This window comes from Cyrtonyx montezumae, unplaced genomic scaffold, assembly GCF_038088225.1.
Source record: "Cyrtonyx montezumae isolate F1298 unplaced genomic scaffold, pur_monq_1.0 scaffold_2, whole genome shotgun sequence".
NCBI classification, from domain to species: domain Eukaryota; kingdom Metazoa; phylum Chordata; class Aves; order Galliformes; family Odontophoridae; genus Cyrtonyx; species Cyrtonyx montezumae.
The window spans coordinates 44890585-44917075 of NW_027071936.1; the positions used below are offsets into that span (position 1 = coordinate 44890585).

Consider the following 26491-nt stretch of genomic DNA (forward strand, 5'->3'; position numbering starts at 1 on the left):
TCTTTAGCAAGTGTGCTAAGGTGGGATAGTGTGTATGTGTGTATATATGTATAATGTAGGTTACTCTAGAAGTAACGTCTCCTGTTGATTTCCATGAAAGCTGCAACAGGTATGAAGAGCGTAGTAACATTGTGAAGAGCAAATTCTCAGCTACAAAACACTATTTTTTTACATAGTCACCACTGTTAGATATGAATTTTCACGAGCAGTGAACATGAGCCTGTGTGTCACACCTGTAAAAATCTGTTACCAGCAGAGGTGACCTGCTGTTATCACTTCTGAAATACACCATGTACTACCTCATAGTGTTGATGCCTACCGTTTGGTCTCCATAAATGTCCAGCAAGTGACAATGAATGTCGATGGGTGCCTTTTTTTCTGTGTGAAGGAATTAATTGGCACACGTTCGTAGGCTCAGCATCATACAAACTTCCATGTCAGATGATGTTTTGTCAGATTACTCCCTTGCTGCCATCTGTCATATGGCAACAAAATATTATGAAATACTGACAGAAAAGTTTAACCTCTATTTCCATTTTGCCAACATCTGCTTCTGACGTCTTAGGCCAACATAATAAAATAGGAGGCATTACTTTCAGAGCAGCTTATGTATATATAAGCACAGGAGGAAACCAGGCACTTCTTTCCATAGCACTTTCACCTCTGTCAAAACAATGACAATATAAATCTGCTTTTTCAATCCAGTCTGTAAAGGATTTACAACAAGACATTGTAGGTCTGTTCTTTTAATTTAGCTTAGAATAGGCAAGTCAAAAAAACAAAGCTAATGAACACTATGATTGACAACTGAGTCTTGGAATGTATCTTTAAACTGAGAACATGCTGAAATTGATTAAGTCTGGCACTTAAGAAATATGATGTTGGTCAGTTTACTTATGTTTAGCATTCCATTTATATCCTTCATATCCTCTGCCCTAGATTTTCATTCTTTGGTGAGAAAGCACATAAAAAAGCAGTTATATCTGTCAGCTCTACCCACTCTCCTCCTCTGAGACATGTATTGGCATAACACATTGCAGTGCACGAAATCCTCTAGGGAAAGAGGAAATGAGACTTGTTCTGATTCTACTTCGTAGCAGAAATCAGGGCTACATCTTCTTAGGTCAGTGCAACTACTGTGGAGTGTCAAATAAGGCTTGATTTTATTACCCATACTTCAAACTGTCAGTTCCCTTAAGGATCTCTTGAATTTTCATGATTATAATTTACTGTTCTTTTTCAGCTAGCAGCTTCTGTTTTGTGAGCACTGATAGCGCAGAAACAGATAATATCTGATGGCTGGAGTTAAGTGAAGAAATTCTATGGATTTAAAATGTGTCTATAATAATGTATTGTGTTCTGTTTATTGAGAATACACTATATGCAGAATAATAGTTCATGTTCACTTCAGTTCTGTAATAAATGAATGCTGTCACAGTCTGATATTGGTATGATGATATACAAAAAGGGTGGTCCTGACTGGTTCGCACAATATATTGTCTATGTAGGTAATTCTGTTCCTATCTTCGTACCAGATGGAGGAATTAAGTTCTGTGGTTGTCATTCCTGTATATTTCACTGGTGACTGAAATGTAAATAGAGAGTTTCCAAAAGAGAGGGCACCAGGGAGAAAGGTCTTAGAAAGATGGAGAGAGACATTTCACAAGGGCATATAAGGGTAATGATTTTGAACTAAAATGGGATAGATTAAAATTAGATATAAGAAAGAAATTCTTCACTACAAAAATAGTGTGGTACTGGATCAAGCTGTCCAGAGTAGCTGTGGATGCCCTGTCTCTGGAGATGTTCAAGGTTAGGTTGGATGGGGCTTTGGTCAATGTGATCTAGTGGAAAGTATCACTGCCCACAGTAAGGGAGTTGGAACTAGGTGGTCAACTTTAAGGTCCCTTCCAACCTAAACCTCTTTGATTCTGTCAATATCAGTGATGTGCCCTTGCCTTCAGAATGCACAGATTCATAGGGACAGACACTGCATAAGAAATCTTGCTGGGTATGTGCTGGCTAGCTATAGCAGTGAACTGTCATTTTATTCTCTGTGTAACTGCCTCATCCATTACATGTTTTGTTAGGCTGCTTTGCTCTCTTTGGTTGGCTTTTTAAGCAAGCTTGGTCTCTTTCAGAATTTCCTGCTGTGAACTGTTAGAAATCATGCACAGAATATACAGCCAAAATCTCAATTTAATGGCCTGAACAGTGCAACTATTCTTTAGATTTGTAACTGTCCATTTCAGATCTTTAAATTAAACATTAATTCCTCAAGAGTGAAAAGCAACTGGAAAATGATCAGTAAGATTGTTGGCAAGGCACTGCTTTGAACTGAATGAGCCTCATGCCAGTTCCTTGGTTTTGTACCAAACACAATGAAAATCAACATGCTTTAAATTTCTGCCATCTGGACATGTCCAGCTGTAGCTGGAGACACAAATCCAAACTGGTTACAGCTATTTCTCAACTAATTATCTATCTGACCATGAGTTACTGTCTGCAGCTATGTGATTTACTGTCCACAGCTCTTTGTAAACTGACATTTGAAGAATAGTTGGATATAATGTGTATGTATACATGAATAAAATTAATATTCTGCGTTTTAGCTATACAAAAAAAAATGTTAGCAGACATTAATAGGAAATAAATTACTTCTTATTACTGAAGAGATTAAAAATAAGAATTGATTATTTTAAAGCATCTAATGTTGTTTTCTTAGGAATCTTGAAATTTAAATAGTTTCTGCAGAACTTTTAATGCTGTGAAAAATCTCCAGTAAGTAAATATAGGATTGAAAACATACAGTGGTATTTAGGGGAAAAGGACTATAATAGAAAAAAATATGAGCCTACTGCAGAGAGAGATTAGAGTCTATAGACTCCAGTAAGTGTTTAAATTCTCTACTCTGTGTACTGGGAGGAAAAGAGGTCAGGAAGAATGTGTTGAAGGCAAACAAGGTGCTTCAGAAAGGTAATCCAAAACTCTCTCTTACTAATAGGGATCAGAACTTGCCAGCAGTGAGTGTTATGCAGAAGGTTAGCCTACCTCTCTCAAGAACATATGCACCAGAGCCCAGGCAAATGCAGCTAACTGATGGGATGCAGAGTCTAAAGACACTTCCTAATATTATTTAAAAGCATAAATTAACAGAATATGGCTAGATTCAGTCTTTTAAAACCTCCTAATGCTGATAGTGCATGCCAGCACATAATAAAACAATTGCTAGAGCACTCATCTATGAGGAGGAAAAGCTGGATTCTTTAAACTTTTTGAGTCCTAAGTTTGCTGTTTGGAAAATATAAACTTAAAATTTAAACTCATATGAAAATACGGAAGTATTAAAGTTATATATACCCTGAGGCCATAACCCTCTCTAGTAATATCAACTTCCGTTCTCCCAACCTTCACTTGCTCTCTGTAAGTGTTTTTAGTTTGTGGGCAAAAAAGTCTTAAAAGAAATTCAATAATATTTATTGTCAGCTGAGATACAATTGAGAAGATCTGTCCCCTGGAAGACAGTTCATTATTTGGCCCACCTTACAAGGAAAGGAGTTGTTACCAATGACTAGCTGAAAAGAGAATAAAAACTTCATTGATGGGATGAAGAAGCGAACATGGGTCTAAGACCTCAGAAGAAGAAAATGATCTTATGGGTAGTGATAGCTATTATTCTAGTTCCAGAAAGGTGAACTGGGAGAGGATAGAATCCAGGGGATGAAATGCCATATTTTTCATAACATTATTATTGGTCCTTCATATTAACCCAAAACATTAGCTTATACCTGGCTTTTAATCTGTTCCTTACTATTCTGCCGAGTGATATATAAATAGCTTATAATTTTATTTTAACTTTAAATCATTATTCATAGCTCTTTGGGTCTGATATTTTCCAGACTTTTTCTATTTTTGTGTTGAACGGAGGAGAAGAGCCTAGGGAAGAGGACCAAGAATGTGAAAAAAAAATCCCCTCAACTATTCTTGAGTCATGGAAAAAATTTGCATTTTTCAAAGTGGGAAGAAAAGCTCATTTCCTCATTTTAACTTTAGAAATCTACAGGAAAAAAAAACCAACAAGGCTGAAGTTTGAAACTTGAAACGAAGAAGGCTTCCTACTCATGGAGGTTCAAAACTTTATTTAGAAATCCAGCATCCACATAAATCTACATATGAATGAGCATTATCTCTGTGCATGTTCAGTCACAATTCCTAAGATTTGGCCTGACTCAAGGAAAGAGAAATTGCTGCTGAAATAATTTGTGGGTGGGAGATTTTTTGTTGCTTCTGTAAAATGCACAGTAAATTCTTCCAAATCACAATGAATTATGCACATTTACTGGTAGAAAAACGGAAACTTTCACATTTATAGATATAAAAGTCCCTCGGGTTCATCTAGTGAAGGATATACACAAAGTTGTATTCACAGTCAGTGGCAACTGAATCAAAACAACCCAGTTGGATAAGCAAGTATTTGGTAAATCTCAAAGGGTAGCTGTTTCATTGAACCCCCTTACATTTCAGAAACCTTTCAAGTCTTTATTTCTAAATTCCAGTTGTTGCAGTTGAATTTTACTCAGTGAAAAAGAAAATACTGAGGTTCTTCCTTTAAAATCTTTTGGGTTCATATTCTTTTTACTTATTGAATTTCCCAGCCCAAAGTCACTTCAGATTGTAACTGAAATTTGGGATTTCTGACAGAGTTAGTAGCTATGACGAATAAAGATTTCTGCCTGCCCAGTGTTTGAATTTCCATAAAATTATCTGATTTAATCTAGCTGCAAAGTGGTAGGAAGAAAACAAGGAAAGGGATTCTCTAAGAGCATGAAGGGGTTCAGAATACCCAAGTGGTTGCAGGTTGCATGCAGTGACTGGAGTTGGCAGAGCAGAAGACCTGGCTAAATGTGGTCATGAGACTGGGAATTTTGTAAACACAGTAACCAAACTGAAAAGGAACTTCAGGAGAGGTAGCAGTTATTTATTAGTTATTTATTTATTAGTACTGTATTAATTACCTATTTCAGTAATAGTAACAAAAGTGACTGAAAGATGTGTGGATTAAATTTTCTTACTATTTCTTTTGGATTCCTTGGTGCTTATGGAATGCATCTCCCTAGAGTTATGCAGCTCTTTCGATTTGTGAACCAAAGTAGCAACTGTTCAACATGTACAAGTAAGCAAAGTCTGTGTTTGTATATAATATAACAAATGAACAACAAAAATATACAGCACTCGACTAAAATTCTGTACACAACTATATAGTCAAAATCCAGTGTCAGAGAAGGATGACAAAGAACTCATGGAACATACTTAGCAGTGAGAGTTAAATTACATAATCCTGTATAGAGAAAATAATACCTCTTACCATTTTAAATATTAATGGAATATGAAATAAAAAAATGAATAATGAAAGTAATTAATGTTTTTTTGACATACTATCAGTATGAAAACAAGAGATGATGCAATTTAAAAATCATATTGTCATTTATAAAATAATAAAAATCATAAAATCATAAAAACAAATAAATAATAATAGAATGAAATAATAAAAATAAAAATATATATTCCCAAAATATTTCCATGATGATAGAACAGATGCTTGTTAGATCTCCTTCAATTTACATTTTACAATTATAATTACATAATAATTCTGTCACCTACGATACGTGGGATTAAAACATTTTAGTTCATTGGTGGTGATGATCAGTGACTTATTATATGCTTCTCTATTTATCTTACTGTAATTATAACTTTTTGTTTTGGATGCACTACTTGTTCTGCCCTTGTTTTGTCGCTACATTAAATTCTTAAATTTTGTTCTCTTTAACTATGACAGTGCTGTTTTTCTTTTCTTTTGTTTTTTTTTCTTTAATTCTGTGCTGCTGAATTTACCATATCGTTAACATCCCAGAACAAATTGGTGACACTTGTTCTTCTGGGTGATAATATTGGTAATATTGGTACTTCTTTCTTTCTACCAGGGGTCTTGGAGAAAACGTGCTTTTATTCAAATGGGAGTGAGGTTCTCACAGTTAACAATGACACTGAAGCATCTAGTATTCTTTTGCCAAACATGACTGAAAATGGTTCCAAGACTGATCCCACTGTGGATATCAGCACATGGACTCCCTCCTGGACCACCACACCTTTATCTCAAGTTAGACAAATGAACACAAACTCAAATATGTTGAGAGAGACTTTACAGGAGAATGCATTTGCGCCTACATCTCCAGCATCAGTGCTCAGTCCTGATCTTACAAATGATGATGCTTTATCAGAGGGCCCCAAAAACAGCACCCAGCTTTTTTCCACTACACAGAGAGAGCCATCATGGTCCACAGATTTATCCTTTAACATCACAGAGAGGATGACCACTCTACCTGTATTAAGTCCTACTCATCAACATGTGTCACAGAAAAAGGAGCAGAAAGAAGGTAAGTTTATGTTTTATTTGACTTCATAATTCTGACTCAGAAGTATAGAATATAATGCTGTCTGCTTCTCAGTGAGTTCCCATGAGTTCTGAGGAGTTAGTCACTTTTTGATAATTTTTTTGCCATGCATATTCCATGTTGCAAACAATTGGTATGTTATCAGAACATTTGATAAGAAGCGGAAGATGCACTAAGTTCATTCAGGTATGAGTATTTACAGTATGTTCTTCAACTAGTGAAAATAATGCATGCCTTCCAAATTTGAAAATGAACTATTGTAGACTGTATTCAGTTTGTAGATTGGATTTTCTAGAGTCTGTTGAAATTATAGAAGTAGTAAGTACCTTCACGAACTGGGGATGTAATGATAATTACAACATTTTCCATGTTAACGAACAAATTCTTCTGTAATTTGAAATTATTTCTTGATGCACCAATAAACTTCCAGTGATATTTCTGAGGACTGTAATCAAAATGTCAAGAAGTAACAAGAAGAATTAATTATGATCAGCTTTCCTTGGTCTCATTATAAAAAAAAGTGCATTTTATTACTGCTGTGGTAATTTTATTGATTAATCATGTCAGTATTGAAAGGTTTCAGTATATTCCTTCGTTAACACACAACTTCATATAGGTTGTCATATGAAAATTTGTTTTTCTTTCACTGCATATAATTCCTTAGATGTTCATCTCGTCTGAACATGAAGCAAAACTTACTCCAGGTTACAGAGATATCTGAAATAGATTAAAATAGATAGCCAGTGACCTAAAAGTAGCACACCTAATAAAATGTATATTTGAAATCTCTATGAAATGAAAATGAAGACAGGATGTCAGTAGTGATCTCTTCCAAAAAGCCACTGAATAATATGATGTTTTGAGGAGAATGTCTGTGTGTCATTCCTCTACTGGATTCCATACTTAGTTAAAATATAAGATCTGATATTAGTTACCTACCTAAGGAATGTATTATTCAGGTGTGAGCGATCAGATTGTTGGCATCACAGATTTTTTTGTGCTGCTGTTTTCTTCAGAAACATTCTACCTTGAGGAGATTTTTCCTTTCCTTCCCTGCCTCCCCATCATTATCAAACAAGCAGATAAAAGTTGTGAATGAGCTTTGTTAAGTCCTTTCTTCTTCGTGGAGGGAAGTAAAAGAGGAAAATCATTAATTTATATATATATATGTAATATACACAGATGTGTATGTATTTTAACCTTGCACATTCCTTTTGAGGGTACTTATTTTTTGTGGATCAATAATTTGTTACTTATTTCTGCCTCCTTCAGAGTAATGATTCTACAGACTGTTTGAATGGTCTAAGCTTTCTATACATTACATTTGCTAGGTTTTCTGTTACAGTTCCATATCTAGTTTATTTTTCTCACATCCAAAACTCAGAACAAATGTATGTAAATGCATACTTATATCCTGTTGGTGATTCATTTATTTACTTTATTCAGTAGCTTGGCTAATTATTACTGTGCTAAGAAACACCTTAGAATCACAGTGTTCTGTCTACAGATGTTTGCAACTCATGGTTTTTTCAGTGATAATGATCATAAAGGATGCCTTGATATTAGTGGCCTTATGGTTAATGTTGAGCAGAGCTGTAGGGCAATATACTTCTTGTTTTCCCTGACTATAACTACTTTGGCCTATGTTGTGAGGTCTAACTGTTTTTCTGGAAGATGATGTCTGCATTGCAACCTTAGTAACTAGGTAAGGTAGGTATAGTACAGATGTATTGCATAGATGATTGCACTGATGTGTGTATTCATCTGCCTTATCATAAAATTTAACATACCTGGAATTGCAGAAAATGTAGATGAAACGCTTTTTTTTTTTTCCCTATCATGTTGAAATGAACTATTATGAATGAATTTGTAGAAATGGATGTAACGTGTATATGTGTCTAGGAGAGACATAATTTGATATCTTTACCTATTGATGCAGAGACAGTACTACAGTGGCTCAGGACAAACTTAAAAAACTTTTGGTATGTATTGTACGTATTTGGGATATCCAGGATAATTTAGTCTCATAATCACTTTGTGTTCCCATAGCTGTACAAGGCATCGAGGACTAGAAATCATAGGGCTTCTTCCACTATTTTGCTCTTGTACTAGCCTTTGCAAAGTAACTCCTCACACTTCTTGGTTTCTTTGATTTTTCCCACTAAGCTTTGCTTCCTGGAGAGAACTCCAGCATGGTTTGATGCCCAGAAGAGTTCTTGTGTATTCTCCTGTTGAGGGAGATGGGGAAAAACAGGAAACAGAGATGTAAATTTGTGGTATAGTGAGGCTGGTGTAGTCTTTTAGAGTACAAAGGGTGTTTTAGGACAAGTTAAACACTAATGACTATGTGGGAATGGTGGTAGTAGATCAAACAATAGTCTCTCTTATTGTCCTGATCCAGTTATGACCATTAGCATGTGCCAAAAGAAGAATAAACTAGGACTAGCACATAGAAACATCTCAACATTATATGGTAGCAGATTCCAATGATATATAGTGAGTCCTGTTGAATTTTCATCCAGTAATTTATGTAATCTGTTTTGGACCAGTATAAAATGAATATTTGAGCTTTTTAGGCATATCTTGTAAGGAAATTAATCTGCAAATGAAGTGTGAGGCTGATGTTTCACTGTCGTCAACACACACTAGCAGGTCATCCATTGGGACAGGTTTCATCTGGTTCAGATGTGGTCAGGTGAGTGCAACACTGATGATTTAGTAGGAGAGAATGATTCGGACTTTATGCTGTTTTTATGCAGGATGTTGTAAGACAAATGATGTGTTATACAACATAGAGGCTGACAGTGCAAAACTAACGAGACAAAATTCTCTGAAGACATTTGAAATGGCAGTAATTTGGATAAAACATTTTTGTTCTGTTCTTAATATCCTTAGTACTGAATTTGCTATAATGTTGAATCACAACTTCAATAAAATACATTAGAAACCAATAAGAGAAATGATAAACTGTGTGACTATATGATAGTAACCCAAGATTTTAAAATAACACAAATATGACATTTCTGAATTACTAATTGGAGAGGAATGAAATTTTGCACATATGACATAAATTATTTTATAAGTCGATGAAGCATGAGGAAGTGCTTTGTCAGAATAGATTAATGGGAGAATGCGAATGAATGATACAATAAAGAAGAGACAAATAAGTTTGTTTTTCTTTTACAAGAGGAAGCAATACCTCAGTTTCTGTTTGAAAGCTCTTTGAAGGAGTAAATGACATTTCTGGTTAATTCAGCATACTTGTTCTTTAACAAGAGACTTCTCTGAGAAGTCTTGAAGAAAATTGTCTCTTAGACTAATTACTCATTCAAAGACAGGGAAATATATGAATGAATGGTTGGGTTCCACTGTGAAATTTACCAATGGAGTCTCATAGTGTTTCATGTGAATGTAGAATTTACAGTCTACCTTAAAAATGATCTGGGAAGGCAGCAAATAGTCAAGAAACATTTCTGCTTGCACTGAGTAACCTGTCTAAAATGAATATATGAGATACTGCACTCCCTACTGACCTAATCACCAAAAAACAAAAACAACAGACAAACAAACAAACAAAGAGGGTTTGCTGCAGACAATATTCTGGCTTAGTGATGGTCAAAAAAGGCCAGTCTGTTTCAGGTGTTGTCATCTTGATGTCATATGTTTTCATGAGGGCTGCAGAGCATAAAAGAAAGTCTCATCACATCAATGTATAAGTTCAGACAAAAAGAAAGAATAAGAATTGGAAAATGCAAACCGCAGGCAAAAAGATCAGTAGAGGTGTGTAATGGCATAGATGTGAGGAGACACTAAATATCAATAAGACACTCTTTTCCTCTGGAAAATTGTGCCTACATTTCTAAGTGGTTTGGAGAAGAACAGATAGCTGTTACTCAGTGTTTTTCTTTGTATCAGTAGGTGCATAGTGCATTCTGGTTACCAACCAAGTTAAAGAATACAGCCACAACTTCACAGAATACATAGCTACATCATGGAATGCATTGCTACAGAATAATGAGAAAACCAGAAAGTATGGAAATGCTTGGAAAACTTCATGATGAGTTGGCCTAGATTAGGATTTTAAACACAGTACTCCAGCTACAACTTCTGACTGCTCAAGCCTTAAGACTTCGCTGCCAGAAGATGTTACACTCCTAGGTGGTTGCTCCTTATTGCCCTAGATTCTTATGATTTTCTTGGTGCAAACGCTAGTTCCTGTGTTCTGTGTATCCCCTATTCTCTTTCTTTCCAAAGAGAAAACAAAATAGGAATGCATTTTTCCTCTTGAGAGATTAGAGTTTGTATGAGTTCAGATTTAAATGCATTGTTTGGAAGGCGTGGTCCATGGTGTTAAGTCACAAGAATGGAGAGTTTCCTTTTAGCAAAAGCATCAGTGAGAGAGTTTTAGGTGAACCAGTAGGTTTATCAGTGGCATTTGAGGCATATGCAATAGTCTATTCATCAGCCAATGGATGTGGAATGGAAAACTAACCATACACTAAACAGCCATTATCTTAAAGAATAAAAGATGTTTTCCCAAGATAAATCAATGCACTTTCATAAGTACTTTCTTCTCTTTGAAACAAAAGTTACCTGCATCTAGATGGTAAAGTGAGAGACTGAGTAGGAGATGTGTATCAGATTGAGAGTGATATTTTCATTTCAAATGGAGGAGACTCACTGGTTTATAACACTGCTGATCTGAGTAGACAGGAAGAAGAGAGGGCATTCTTCCTAGGAAAATATCCTGTAAAACTAAAGGAATATGCACTGGGACAAGTGGTATTAATAACTATTTTTCTTTCTTCCACTTACAGATATTTATGCATGTATACATGTTTAATATCTTTTTTTTTTTTTTTTTTTTTTTTTTTTTCTATGCCAATTCTCTCATGCTTCTCTTCTACCAGGCAGTCAGGTAGCCGTGCAGCCTTTTCATGTAGTCAAACACACATGGAAAACTGACCACATTGAGGTACTAATAGGAAAAGTAACATGATCAAGTGCTCTGAGCTTGATCTTCTACCATCCCTGGGCACCCAGTTGGCCCAGGGCTGTGGCAACCAGCACACAAGCCTGCTTTTGGCATAGCCCTGAGTGAGATGGATAGAAATAAGGGAAGTATTTTTCCAGTTCTGATTTATTCTGAATATACTGAATAGAGTGCTATGAAAAGGCACAAGTCACAGATGAACATGCATTACCGCTCAGTTCCCTTCTGCACTGAAACAAGTGTGCAAGAAGATGATCAAAACCAGGCCCTAAATAGTTGCTTGTAGGAGTGAAGTACAAAACTGCCTTTGCAAAAGTGAAACACAGTATCACAAGACTTTGTGAACATTAGATGAAAAAGCATATATTTTGTGTTTGCTTGTTTTCAACACCTTGCTCTGCAGGGTCACCCTTTATTGTATTATAACAATGTCTGATTCATACATTAAATATATATTTTATCTCTAGCCAGCACTCCTTTCTTTGCATTTGGTATTCTGCCATAACTATAATCTATAGAGAACAAAGCTGGCTCAGCTTTCTGTTTGGTAGAAAAGAGTAATATGAGAACCACTTCGGGGATAGCTGGAAGGGATGGCACAAAACAAGAAATTCCCTGCTTTCTCCTTGCCTTGCACTGCTCATTCCAAGTTAAGGTACTCAGTAACAGCATTCTGAATGTTTGCGACTCCTTAATCCCTACTGTCTGAAACAGTGACCCAGTAAACTACGTTTTCTTTTATCATAATTTATGTTTAATTACTCAAGCAAGTTGAAGCAGCCCCAATTATTAGATGTAATAACAGTGATAGATCCATGGTAGATATTTAAAGGTATTTATCTTGATCTCAATAAAAATTAAAAATGTTGTTAAAACATGATTTTCTCCTGGAGCAGAAATAGTTTTGGTCTTTCAAATTGACAAAGAAGATCACTGTCTGTGGTCCCCAAAGTCTTAAGCCAGCATTTTAGCCACTCACCTGTTTTCTTTTTTCATACAAATACTAACATTTCCTATGGATGTATAGGCATACCTTGGCAAGGAAACCATTAAGGTTTTGGTATAAATTATCTGGCAGTGTAATTCAGAAGATTCTCATGTGTGAATACTCTCTATGTAGAATATATGTAGATTTTTCATTAAAACTTCAGTTTATGGGGAAGAAAAAGCTAACTAGATTTTAACACCTGGTGCATTGCGACTCTCGGGCAACTGGAAGTTTGCAAAAAATGTTAAATAATTATGTGAAAATTGTAATGAGGTTGCTAACACTTTTGTAGGTTTACCTACAGATAAGTTTGAGCCTTTAGTTCCTTTCAATAAATTAATGGATCCTTATTACAAATACTTTTTTTGTAAAAGATCATCTGCCCTAATATACTTCAGTCAAACAGTGCTCTGTATAAAGTAATAATAATTACATTCTCCAATGAAATAGAATAATAGAAGTTTAGACTAGAAATAAGGAAAAACTTTTTTCACCAGATGAGTAATGCAGCAGTGGAGCCCATTACACACTCAAGCTGTGAGATCTCCATCCTCGGAAATTTCCAAAACTCAGCCAGACAAAACCATGGCTGACAATACGCTGGTAACAACCTCAGAGTAGCAGGTTGGCTAGGAACCTCAGGATTCTTTCTATGACCACTTCTGTAATTACAGGGTTTAAAAGCAATCATTTTTACATACTGGGTAAGATACAAACAACACATGTGGCTAAAACAAAAAATTAACATAGCATCTTGTTTAAGTACATTTCAGATAATTAGTTCTAATTTTTATGGGGAGCTTGGCATTTCTGTATGTAATTAACATTGAGGTAAACAAAGGAGTCTAAGAGCATCAAGGGAAGCTATATATATTTATTAGTGCAATTACATAAAAGAAATTGACTTTTAATTATGGGAAGAGCAGATGAAATATAAGTATTTAAAAATTTGAGTTTGGACAAGCAACTTGCAAGCACCATGTTCATAAGCTTTAAATGCAGCTAAACTGGTATACAGTGATAGGGAAAATTCATGTTAATTCTGTTAAGCTCTTAGATGTCTGTATATTAATCTACTCATGGTGTTTTTTGATCAGTAATGTCTCACACTGAAAGTTTGTCAACATTCTTCTTTGTTCACATAACGATCAAACAGAATAATTAGAATGATTCCACTGATGCCGATAGCTAAGCTTGTCTGTAAACAGAAGTATCTGAACTCTAGTTGTAGGAATATTTTTAAAATGTGATACCAGAAAGAAAATTGCAGTGATAGAGACAGGATAGTCAGTAGCAGCCCCTCAGAATAAAGAAAGGGCCCAGAATGTTTTACATTATGTTCTGCAAAATATACTATAACTAACGTGTAGTGAAATTCAGAAGATCTAGGCTGCAGTATTTCTCTTTAAAGCAAACTGTCTTTTACAGACAGTAGCTGCCTGTGCTGCAATGAAACTGTCACACATAATTTTGAAAAGCATAGCTGTGGAAACTTTCCACAGAGAAAACGAACTAAAATCTGTTAGACTGGTATGTCTGCTGTTTGCCAGTTAGATCAGTCCTTACTTAGCCAGGTTCTCAGTACACCAGGACCTTAAGTTCCATCTGCAAATTACAAACAGGAAGTTGCAGTTAGCAAAGCATAGATTTAACATACTTGCAGTGTTTTTTTTTTAGGAAGTGAGGTGCTGCATTTTGTCCCTAGTTTCTAGACAAACACCATAGAAAGCTTTTAAGTTCGCTACATTAGTTTTGTCTGAAAGTGAGGTAAACACTAAGTTATCACTGTAAGTGATAGTTAAAAAAAGGATACTAATCTCCTGCCATAAAGATCAGAAAAGAAATTTGGCTATTCTTGAGAGTTAATTAATCAGAGGTGAATGAGACAGCTCAATTACATGCTATTACTATGCTGTTCAGTTCACAACCTGTTGAATACCTCAACCTTTCTAAGTCTTTTACAAAGCGCTGTTTTGTTTTGAACATAACAATTTGATACATAACTAATTATTGTCAATCAAGCTAATGCTCATGTTCATTTACTGAAAACGTGTTAAAAAAGAATCATCTGAATTCCTGCTCCAATGGGTCCTGTGGAAGCTAGCATTTATTTTAAACCCTCACTCCTTTGTATTTTTCAACAAAGCTTGTCAGTAATAGTAATGCAATGTACATCTTTCAGAACAATAGCAAAATACAGTCCAGTACTCTAATTTCATGTTGTGCCTTTTGTTTATTTAATGGTAGGTTCTTTAAAATATATCTCCAGTTTCACTAAAGAATTACAATAAAATGGCCATTAGGAAATATCTAATAAAAAAAACAGATCTGTAATATAGGCCAGGACACAGCTCATGAGGGTAGATACTCAGCCTCACCTTTGGCTAGTGAACTTACCTGGTCTCAGCTGTTCCTAAGGGAACAAAGAAGCAAGTATGTGCCTCAGCCAAGAAGGGAAATGTCTGTAGGTGAAAGAAGTGGAGCTCAAAAAATGAAGTAGCTTATTGAAAAGTACAATTTTCTGCAATATCTCTTGGTCAGTAGAATAAATGAGTTAGTTTGTAACTGCATCAACCTCTCAGCAAAAAACGTTTGATGCAGACTGGACCTGGTGCTCCATGACTTCCTCTGTACAATAACCCACAGATTACCTTAAAAAACAACAACAACAAAACCAAAACAGTAACATTTAAATACTGATCTAAAATATGAGTTACATGTCCCTCATGTCTAACTTCCTCTCTGTGACCTGGGAGATAATGAACTGTTTTTCTGTCTGCTGCAGGCGGTCAATGTTCTTATCACCTTTCCCTTTGGTAACTATGGAGCTGAGAATTGCTCATTCCTTTTAAATTGTATAATTCATTAGCTGAGCTAAGTTAAATGCACAGCAATTGCTTTCAGCTAGCCTTGGAGTTTTACTTCTATTTTGGACCTGCTGAAGAGGTTTGCTATTCAAAATCTTATTTTCCTCTTCCCCCACATGTAAGCTATTATGAGCCACCTGGGCTTCATTTAGAGGTTAATGCTGCTGAGAAAGAGACCCTGCACTCATTGCATGGTGCTGTTTGTTGGCTCCCTGAAGAGGCGACTCAGCTGTAGTACAGGCTAAGGTAGTTCTTGACTTGTTTAGCACAAAAGTTGTTGTCAGTGTATCTTATGTGGTCATGGCATTGTGGTGTTTTAACAGAGAACGCACAAAACCATTATTTAACAACTTATACTTATATACAAGTAGACCAAAGTCTTCTTTCAGCAGTTTAGAAAGGTGTTATCTCATTTTGAGCAAAAGATCCTATGTCCCCGTTAGTTTTAGAGTTATCTTGAACTGTCTGAACTCTGGACTGATATACAGCTTTTCTACATGTAGTTATAGTAACCCATCTTGGTCTGTGTTTTTTTCTGTGCCCTTATTTTATACGTTTTAAAGCTTTGGTACATTTTAGCACATGTATGGAAGATTTAATTGCCTATCAATGACACAAAATTTTCAAAACTAATGTATTGAGCACTTTACTATCTTTATGTAATTTCTACGTAATTAATTTTAAATATGAATCCTATTCAATATAGTGCTTGTCTCAACACAAACCCTTCTATTCTTGAAGTAGATATTTAAACTAAGTAGGCATTATTGTCTTGGGTTGACCTCAGTTGGCTGCCAGATGTCTGCTTGCCTGCTGTCTCACTCCCTTCTCCTTGAGAGGCTGGGGGGAAAACATAAATGGAATATCTTGTGGGTTGAGCTAAAGGCTAGAAGGCCACTTACCAACTGCTGTGCCAGACAGCACAAACTTGACATGGGTAAGATTAATTGAATTTATTGCTATAAAGAAAAAAGTGTTGAATGGTGAGGGAAAAGTATGGTGAGATAAAACCAAAACAGCCTTCCCCCCAACACATCTTTCTTTCCAGCTGCTCACCTTTACTCTCTCATTCTTGACTCCATCTTCTCCTTGTTGTGAGCACCATGGGTTATGGTGAGAGTGTTGCTGTCAGTTCATAACAGCTCCTGTCAGCTTCTCCTTCCTCTTTGACCTACTCCCCTACTCCAGCGTGGAAACAGTTCCACAGGCTGCAGATCTTCAAGAACAGTTTCAACATGGGTGCTCTGCCTGGACTGCAGTTCCTTGGGGTAAGCCTACTTCAGCATAGGTCCCCCATGGGCTACAGTTCCTTTGGAGCATAGCTATCTGCATGGAGTCTTATGCAGTGTGGAAATCTCCACTGTGCTCCTCTTTGTGAGCTGCAGAGAAATTTCTGCTTCACAGTTCTCTTCCACGGGCTTACACTATCACTGCACTGATAGTCTGAGTATCTCTTCTCCCTCATTGTTCTCTGATGTTGGTGTTTGCAGGATTGTATCTGTTTTTTTGTTTGTTTGTTTGTCTTTTTTTCCCCAGAAAAACTCTCCTTTGTGGCATTTTGTTCTCTCTCAAACAAGCTTTCTCGGTGGGGCCATGAAGAGCTAGTAGAATCCAGCTTAGGGCAGCCCTGGCCTTGCCACATGGAGGAGCCCTTTTGCCCCCCATTGCAAACATCTAGACACCTGCATTTAATACTGAGGAAACTGTGAAAAATAGGCAAGTTCAATCTTGTTGATGGTGCTGTTTCTTGTAGAAAAATGTTGGCATTCTTCTTCCAGAAAACATATGTATCCTTTTTATTTTCTTTAGTAATGTAATATGAATGTGTGCTGTTCTGTAAAGATCAGTTGGTATTTTCTGTTATGTACAATATGTGCTGGAAAAGTACAAAGGCACAACTTTTTCTGTGAGTATGGAAAAATGTGAAGAAGGATCTGAGAATGTACTCAGACTGGAGCAGTAACCTGATGTACGTACTCAGCAACTAAGCTGTCCCTCATGTTAGGAAATAGAGGCTGCTGGGAGTTGTGAAAATCATGTTTTCAACTCAAGGTTAACATGAAAAAATTGCAGAGGCTGTGGTTTATTTATTTATTTATTGGTGATATAGATGATTTTAACTAATGATGCTTGAACTAAGAAAACAACTTGTACATTTCTCTACTGGGCTAATTCCAAAGGAGAGATTGTAGTTCCTGGCATCTGTTGAAATGGGCCAGAAGGAAATCACTGACTGGGCCACTTTTCTTGAGTTACAGAAAAAACATCTGAAATACAATATCAGAGGTTCTGTCCCAAGTGGACTGTACAACAGGGGTAGGCTAAGAAAATCTGACTTCTATTTTAACTGAAATGAAATATGTACCAAGATGACATAGTAAATTAAAAGCGGTATAAATTTTTTTTCGAGACAGTAATAAGTTTTGGAAAGTTTTGCTGGAAAGATCTAACCCTTAGTGTAGTGATGTGCTCCTTTGATCTTCAGCATAAGTCCATGATAATCTGGATACACAATAGCAACGGGGCAGAAGAAAAAAAGGCAGGACGTATCTTAATATATCTCACATTTGAGACTGTGAAATCAAGCAGAATTGCAAGATCCTTTGAAGGTCAGATGAATATGTCAATTTGGGAAAAAATGGATTTGATGAGGGTCAATCGCATATCAAGAAGTCTACAGATTGCTGCTATAGGCAGTCTAGACAGGTTTTGAAGCTTGAATGGATGTTTGGTTTGATTTTTCTCTTTTTAATGGGAGTTTTCAAGACTCTTAAAGATGAAATTTCATCAAATCATAAGGGTTGGAAAAAACTGCTAAGATAATCTAGTTCAACTATCAACCCATTGCTGTCATGTTGGTAGAGCTTTTGCTATGATAGAGCCAGGTGAACGTTGCTTTGTTTCCTGGTTTCAGAAAGAAGAATTCACACTCAGAGGCAGTGAAATTTAGTGTACTAAGTTAAGTTCTGTAGCAAAGCAAGTGGTAGTTGCTGCTGCCCTGAACACTGTCTCATTTTCCATAAGCATCTAAAAGATGTTCTGTAAAAGTTGTTCTGAATAAAAATAATACTTTCTAAGGGTAGTATCTGCAAATAAGACCTGGGATATGAAAGGTAGGCTGTCTACTTTCATCTTCAACTCAAATTTACGTAACCCTTTCAGAACAGTTTATGGCACTGGGCAGTGATGCATTTTCTGGAAAAGCATTGCTTCTGCTACAGTGAGCAGGCTAGGCTCTCTTCTTACCCACTGGTAACTAACTCCTTCCCAGGTTATATAAAAAACGTTTTTGCTGCCAGAAAGCTATTCAGATTAATGATCTAAGAGAGCTGATTATTTTTCTCCCGTCTATCTCTCTGTCTGTCTGTCTGTCTCTCTCTCTCTCTCTCAAAAAAAAAAAAAAAAAAAAGCAGGATAGAGGTAAGACTATTTTTTTTTCTGCCCAGAGCTGGTACATTCCATGGCCTCAAAATGAAGTGAGAACCACTACTGAGTGAGCAATCATGGCATGTTAAGGGAAGGATGAGTGTTATAAAACTAAAGCTATCAATCAGGCTCATGCTGCAGTTCAGTTGTGTTTCTTTGAGGCTGTCAAGAATGCTGCCTTTTGGGGAAAGAGGTAGGTAGTTATTTTCAAGCAGTTCAGTTCTTTGATCCAGTTCACTTTTGTAGCTGTGCAGGAACAGTCCATAAGCAATACAATCTGGGAGCAATCCAAAGGGGGGAGAAGGAATGGGAAAATATGTTGTTTAAATTAGTTTAAGCAGCACTGAATATGAAACCACAGACTTGTGTTCCAATTGTTGGAGTGGAAGGAAGTCCTTTTGTTGCCAGTTTAGCCTGTTTGGCAATAGGCATGGATAAGCAGAAAACTCCTCATTTAGATGAATGTCAGAAATGACCCATGTAATTAGAAGCCATGCTGCTCTGAACAGCAGCTTTTTCACATGTTGTTCCTATTCACTGCTCATTTTTCTCCCATGTAGGTAATGCCAAAAGTAGTTAATATGCCTCATACTCACTGTAATTAATGAATCTTTATTGGAGAAAGAAATGCCTCAACTCATTTTCTTCCTACACCTGTATGACATTTCTCTTTTCTGGCCTATCACCTGCTTGACTGGGAACATGTTTGATATTAACATGTTATACCATCAGTTGAATTTATTCATGTATATGATTAGAATTCTAGAAATGGAGATAAGTGTAGTTTATAAAATACACTTCGTCTCTGCAAGTAGAGCAGAATTTAGCAATTTGATTAAATATATAAATATTTTTGAGTTGTACTGCATACTTCTCTTATTTCTGTGGTTTTGTCAGTTCAAGATTTTTTCATTATTTAGATTTTTTAAATTAAAAATTATTGTATTCATAACAAAATAGATTTTTTCATTAATTGTATAACATCTTTATTTAAGCACTGTTCTTCATTAAATAAGCCGTTCCTTTTATATTTAATTTAAATGGCTTTTCATCTACTTTTAGTGGCCTTTAACATAAAATATTCCTTGCTTTGTGTTTGTATCACTGTTTGCCAATAGACTGAGCAATTCTGAGCAATCTGCCAATACACTGAGTAGGCTTGGCTGTCTGGTCACAAGCTATTGGGATTGATGCAGAAAGTAGTGGAAGGACTTAGTTATGTAAATGATCAGAATAAAGTATATCTAAGTTCTCTTCTGGTTGCAGTTTGGGTGAAACAGCATTGTTGTAGAATAGCATGTTACTAAAAGTAAAACCAACTAATTCAGTTGTGTGGCACTTGAGGAGAAATCAGAAAATTCTGTCAGATCCTCTGTGAAACTGCAAAACTTTGCTTGTTGCTGGGTTGGGGTCCTGAGGGCTAGCTTGGAAAGGGCTATGTATTTGTGCTCTTTAAGTCTGTGCAGTGTAAGTGAGCCAGTGGGGTGTTTCTCCTGAGCTAATTAGTCATATGGAAAACTAAATAGGTGAGAATGCAAGGTATATTTCTTTAATCTGCCAGAGAAGATTTTCGAGACTGTAACACTTGCTGCTCTTACTGCAGTGAGAATGTGGGATGTATATGCTGACACTGTAATGAAACAACACTTTCTGACTCACAAGTGTGGAGAATATGGACTTTGTGCAGTTGCACTTGCAGTGTAATTTACAGACTGGACGACAGAGGTAACAAATAGAGGATGTGGATTGAGCGCCTGAGACTAACTAACCCAGGCATCTGCTTTCCAGGAGAGTAGTCTAGGATATGGACATGCCTGGGATAAATACAGAAATGGTACTGTACAGGAAAGAAAGAATCATGAAACTGATGATGAGTCACAAATAACTTTGTTACAAGAGCAGGTTCTGTGTTTAGTCCCTCCTTCCATCTATCTTAATTTTAAAAGTTCTTGTATAATTGCTATAAAATTTCATCTTTAGTGCTCTGTTATTCAACCATGGAGCACTTCTTAAAGATGAGGTAGGTTTATGGAACTTAGCATCTCCCCTGTCAGGAGTGTGTGAATTTCAAAAGATCCTAAGTAGCCCAAAAGACGATCTTAGCAGAGAATGTTTTGCCATAGTGTGTCAGGTGTCAGGTGGTGGTTTTGTGAATAATTTTGTTGAAATTTCACTTTTGGAAAGACCTATGTGCCACTCCTTTCCCCTATTTAGGATAATTTAATATATTTAAGTAACTTCAGTGTGATTTTTTTGTAAGAGGAGGAGACTCAGAATTTTGCATCATCTAACCATGGTTTTCCTCTGACTCAGCCTCAGCAAAACAATGTAGGCAAGAAATGCCTGTGATTACTGTTTTATACAGTTTTGTTTGTAAAAGCTTCAGTGTTTTATATTTAAATCAGAACTTTTTTGGTTTTGAGTCATATTTTCTTTCCCAAGGAATAAAAAATATTCTAAAAAAAGAATCTTTGCAATATAAATAAAAGGCAAATAATTTATTAAAGTACCAAATAAAAAGCAAAAAAAAAAATTTTCAGAGTTTTTATAGAAGATCAAGATGCATGCAGTGCAAAAGTCACAAAGTGAGTTGTTATTAAATAGATTAATAAAATTAAATAATCTTAAAAATAATGAGTTTGTGATTATGAAGTGAATTTCCATCACTGGTGTTATTTTTCAGAGATACCTGTAGTACTTCAGAGGCACTGATGAATGGTTTGAGTTGTATCCTGTGTACTTCACGTTCCCAAGTCTTATCAAGACCAGAGATCAGGTGCAGGTGTCCCAAACAAAGAATGTAAGAAGCCAGTTCCAAAATATCTGGTGATGTACAGCTTCTACCCCACACAGTGCTACTTCTGTCCAATTTGCTCAAATAATTAGAAGTGCTAAAGCTCAGATGCTCTTAAGAGTTTTCACACTTCAGAAAACTAGAGTTGAGATGATCATTTAGCATGAGCATGATGCTTTACAACATGATTTGTGGCACTCTGTTTTTGAGAGTGAGCTGAGATCCCTGCTTATTGCACAAAGTGAATGTGCTCTGAGTATAAAAAATTATGCCAGGACTTGACAGTCTAGAGGTGGCTTCATCTACTCAGGAAGCTTTAATGAATGTTGGATTTTTTTTGGTTTGTTCTTGTTTCTAGTACAGAAATTGATGTATGGTTTGCAAGTCTCACTTTTAAGAATTTCATGTACTAAGTTAAACTGCTGATCACACATAGCTGAAGTAGCTTGCTGTGTATGAAATGACATGGAGAGAGAATTGCTCTCATAGGTCAGGAGTGGGACAATGACAGCATAGGACAGGGCAAGTGTCAACCATTACAGCATAATTCAGTTCTGATAAAGAAAAAAGACTTTGAAGGGAAAATCATCATGTTGGGAAAAGTAGGTAAGCAAGTTGGTGATTTTGGCAGGAAAACTGACAAAATTAGAAAAAGGAATAAAAAAGAAACTTTGTGGAAACATCAAAACCAGAGCAGCTTCAGAACCCAGGTGGCCTGAATATATATATATTTTTTTGGTACAACTTGTGTTCTTATCATTCTCAGCCAAAATTGGATGTATCCGAGCCATTCCTATAGTGGGTTCATCCAATCTGTATCAGAAATAAATTGATTTTATTTCCTGCAAAGTTTTGTAGATGGTCAGAGGATTGTGAAAATATGTAAGAGTTTAGTTGTTTTCCAAGCTAATCTACCAAGTTTCTTTGAAATCTTTTTGCCTTTAGACACTTTTGGATGATGTTGTGATAGCATTATAGAATGTCACCATATCTGCAAGGATCAGACTTTGCTTGTATGTTATACATGTTGACTACTCATTTCGATATATACTTTGAACCAACTATTAAATGGTAATACTTTTGTTCTAAATATACTATTTTGATTTCACAGGTGTCTGCATTAATATCACCAACAGCCAGTGCCAAATACTGCCGTACAACTACACCACTTTAACTTCAGTTCTTTCCATTGTCAAAAGTATTGAAATGGAAAAGTTCCTGAAGTTCTTCAGTTATCTCAGTCGCCTCAGCTGCTATCAACACATCATGCTGTTTGGCTGTAGTCTTGCTCTTCCTGAATGCATCAGTGACGGTGATGACAGGTATTTGGAAACAAAAATCAGTCAGTGACAGGAGCCAGTTGTGGTAAAAACTCTCTATTAATCAGACAAGTTCAGGTCCCAACTAAGCCTATGACCTTCTCGCTTTAAAACTTCTGTCTGTGAAAGCTATTCATGTTTCTGCCAGAATAAGTCAACTGCAGTACGATTTTGCTAAAAGAGTGTTTGCAGAATAATGAATAGATGTGTGATACCGGAGTAGTCCAAGTAGTTAACAAGAGCTCCAAAGTTGTTGTAGCTCCTCTCTAATCTGTATGGTCCAAAATGGAATGCTTTGTTATAATATAAATGCTTTAGATATTCAAAACAATTGACAAAAAGTGTGGTAGATAGTGGTTAAATTAAAATTCAAGTTAGGCTAAGCAGATTTTTATTTTTAAGGCAACAGTTATTTCAATTCTTGTTAGTTTTCTCCTTATTAAAAGTTTATCTTATAAATATGTTTGATGGTACTACATTTTAAGGATATATTCAGAGTGACATAACTTGAGAAGTATGCCTTGATTTCTGCATTTAAGTTGTTACACAGTGTTATTATCATAGGCATGCACTGTTTACATTCAGTTTAATTTGAAGTAGAGTCAGTGAGTTTAGTAGTGCTGAAATTAACATAAGATCCAAAAGGATAAAGGATTTTTTTTTAATTATATGTCTTTCTGATACTTCTGAAGGGTGCAAGAGTGAGGGAATCATTCTTTCTCCTTACTTTATTACCTGCAAAATTAAGTGAAAGGGAATATTGCAATTCAAAAAGCAGTTCATTTAACATAATAGTAACTAAGAAGCTGAAAGCTCTGCAGTTTAGAATGGGGATAGGATATTTATGAAAATGCAGTTTTACATTTTAGATAAGCTGCTACTATGGTTGCTACTGAAAGTCTCAGTCTAGGCAACACACCTGCAACTTCCATCACAACAGAACCATTGACCCCACTTAACTCATTGAATGATTCCTTACAATTCTCCTCTCACCCCAATTCAGTACTACAGTCAAATATATGGAGAAATGAAAGGATAGAAATTTCAGCTTTCCTTTTCAATTTATTTGCTGAAGATAACTTTCTTGTGCAATTTACATTATGGCAGCTAATTTAAAGAGTGAAAAGAAAAAAAATAAGCTGAAGTTTGGAACAATGCAGATCTTTGCTGTGGTTTTGAGTAACAACCAAAATATTTTGAGATTGAAGAGTGAGGATTATTTGTATATCTTTTTCTTCCCCAAAGCAGCAACTTTCTCCCATTTATTTTTAATATCAAAGATGGGACTGGATTTCCATGCCTAGGTTAATGTTGTAGAGACCTCAATGCCTCCTTTGATTCTTATTTTAACATCATTTTTCTGGAAACTGTTCTGGACCCTGCAGATAGGTTGGGAAGAATATCCTATATGAGACTGAGTGATTCAGGCTTATTTTAAAATCTAACTTGAAGTAATTGTGTGTCTTCAAAGCATGTCATTGGTGACACTGGTAACAAAGGCTGAGTGGCAGTCACAGGGAGAAATGTGAGGGCGGATTTACAGAATGCTGGTTTGTTAAATCTAGTTTGAAAAACATGAGTTACATAAGTTAGCTTGTGTTCTTTTTAATAATACTTTTTTTTCTGTAAGTGGTTGAGTGATTTTAGTGACTGCAGTTTACACTGTAGAACCCAATTGCAGGTAAACAAGTATCCTTTAAATACAAGAATATTGAGTGAAAATAATATCATATCTTTATTTTAGATGTGATTTCCTGTATTTTTGGCCACAGATTTCAAATTTTTAAAAATCTGACTGCAGTATTACTTTTTCTTCATTATTTGCACGATTTATTTTTATTAAAAAGTGATGCCTATAGTATCTCATTACTTGTTTCTGTGTTTAATTTGATATTTACTTAAATGTTAAGTGAAGCCGTCCGAATGTCAATACTTGTTGAACAGTGAACCTGAAGCAATAGGCTTTACCTTTGCTGAATATTTGTGGAGTCAAACCTTTTTTATTTTTATTTCAGTTTGTTTACTTTCAGTATGCTTGTTACTTGTATTAGCAACCTGTATTGACTTTTGTGTCAGTGTGAACAGGGAATATTTGAAGATAAAAGGTCATGTCAGAAACTTTGATGTTAATTAAGTTTTATTACTGTTAAATTCAAAAGACTAGATGATTTAAAATAACTGAATCTAATTTTCAGAAGGAGAATTTAGTCTAGACAACTTCAAGAGAAACAGATATAATACCTGCATAAAGTAGAAATTTAATACTTCCCTCTAGATCTTAGTAATAATTCATCTCAATGAGACAAGTCAAAAGTAAATGAAATTTGGGAATGTCTGTGACTCTGGAGAAATCCCTTTGTTGGTGTGAAAAGCTCTTGGAATAATAAGGGAAGCTCATTTTATATATGTTGATCACAGATATGAAGAAGGAAAAGACAGTCATATTCTATGTCTGTTAAACACGGTCATTTGGTAAATATTAGCAACATATTGAAGGAATCTGGATAAGCAGAAGAGCCACTGTAAAAAGACTCTGAGGATAATGAACAGGGATAGGTCCATATGCTTTAGCCCTTTTTTGGAAATCAGATTTTTTTTTTTTAGCACACAGTATCGTAAAACACATGCTAGTATGCAGAACAGTTGTTACTGACACTGTCTCCAACTCCTCCTGTGAATTACTACTTTCATTCACACTGACAGAGCATCTCTGATTATAATATCTATTGATACTTCTTTGTTTTATAATGCAATTGCCTTAAATTTATGTAAAACATAATTTGACAAATGCTGCTTACACAGTAGAGAAGAAATGAGAACCATGTGATGCTCAGATGTTTATTCTTAGGTATTGTTGAGTGAATCTGTTGGCAGCTTCAGCCATGGAAGCAGTAATTATAACAGTGTGCTACAAGAAGCAACAAGAAGGGTTATGAACTAATCTTTGGTATCCAATAAGCTGTCATTACACAGCTTTGTTCTGATATTTTGATTTATGTCTGCTTCACGTTTATCTTTCATGCGATCATAAGCATTGTTTTCATTATCACTTGAAGGAGATTAAGTTTCTGGGCTGGGAGTGTCTTCAGTGTTTGTGTAACACACAGTGTAGTTAGGTACTGGAATTTCTGAATACTAGCACAATACTGTTGCTGTTAAAAATCATTCTTCTTTATCTTAGTACGATGAGAGTGAGGTGTGGCAGTAAAAAAGAAAATATCTAAAAAGCTACATTTTGTTCCAGCAACTGGATGTAGAATCAGCTATCCCTGCTATTAAAACAAAACAAAACAAAATCTATCTACCTATCTATTTATCTATCTATCTAGTTATATATTTAAAAAGCTACTTGCCAGTAAAGTTGAAGTTTGAAGTAGAACTAAAACCTGTGTGAGAATGGTACACAGGAACTTGAAGTGTGCTAAGGTGAAGATATTGTTTGCTCGTAAATAGGGCTCTTTATTGAAAAAGATTATGAAACTTTTTCCTTCCTGAGTGAATGGATAAGATCTTTATAATATGACTTAAAAATTGGCCTTACCAAACCTGTCTTAACACAGTCCAGCAGCACTTTTCAGAGAATGTGGCTGTACTGAAAATTGACATCTGACACTCATCACTGTGTCTAACTGAAAAGTTCTGAAATGTTCAA

At 35.7% G+C, this 26491-nt stretch overlaps 1 protein-coding gene across 1 annotated transcript in view; it reads left to right on the forward strand.

Moving 5' to 3' along the window:
* Nucleotides 1–26491, forward strand: part of CORIN (corin, serine peptidase) — a 117218-nt gene that overhangs the window by 14977 nt on the left and 75750 nt on the right. The window contains 2 exon segments of the mRNA XM_065737057.1: nt 5982–6434; nt 22632–22842. Coding sequence (XP_065593129.1) covers nt 5982–6434; nt 22632–22842 — 664 coding nt within the window.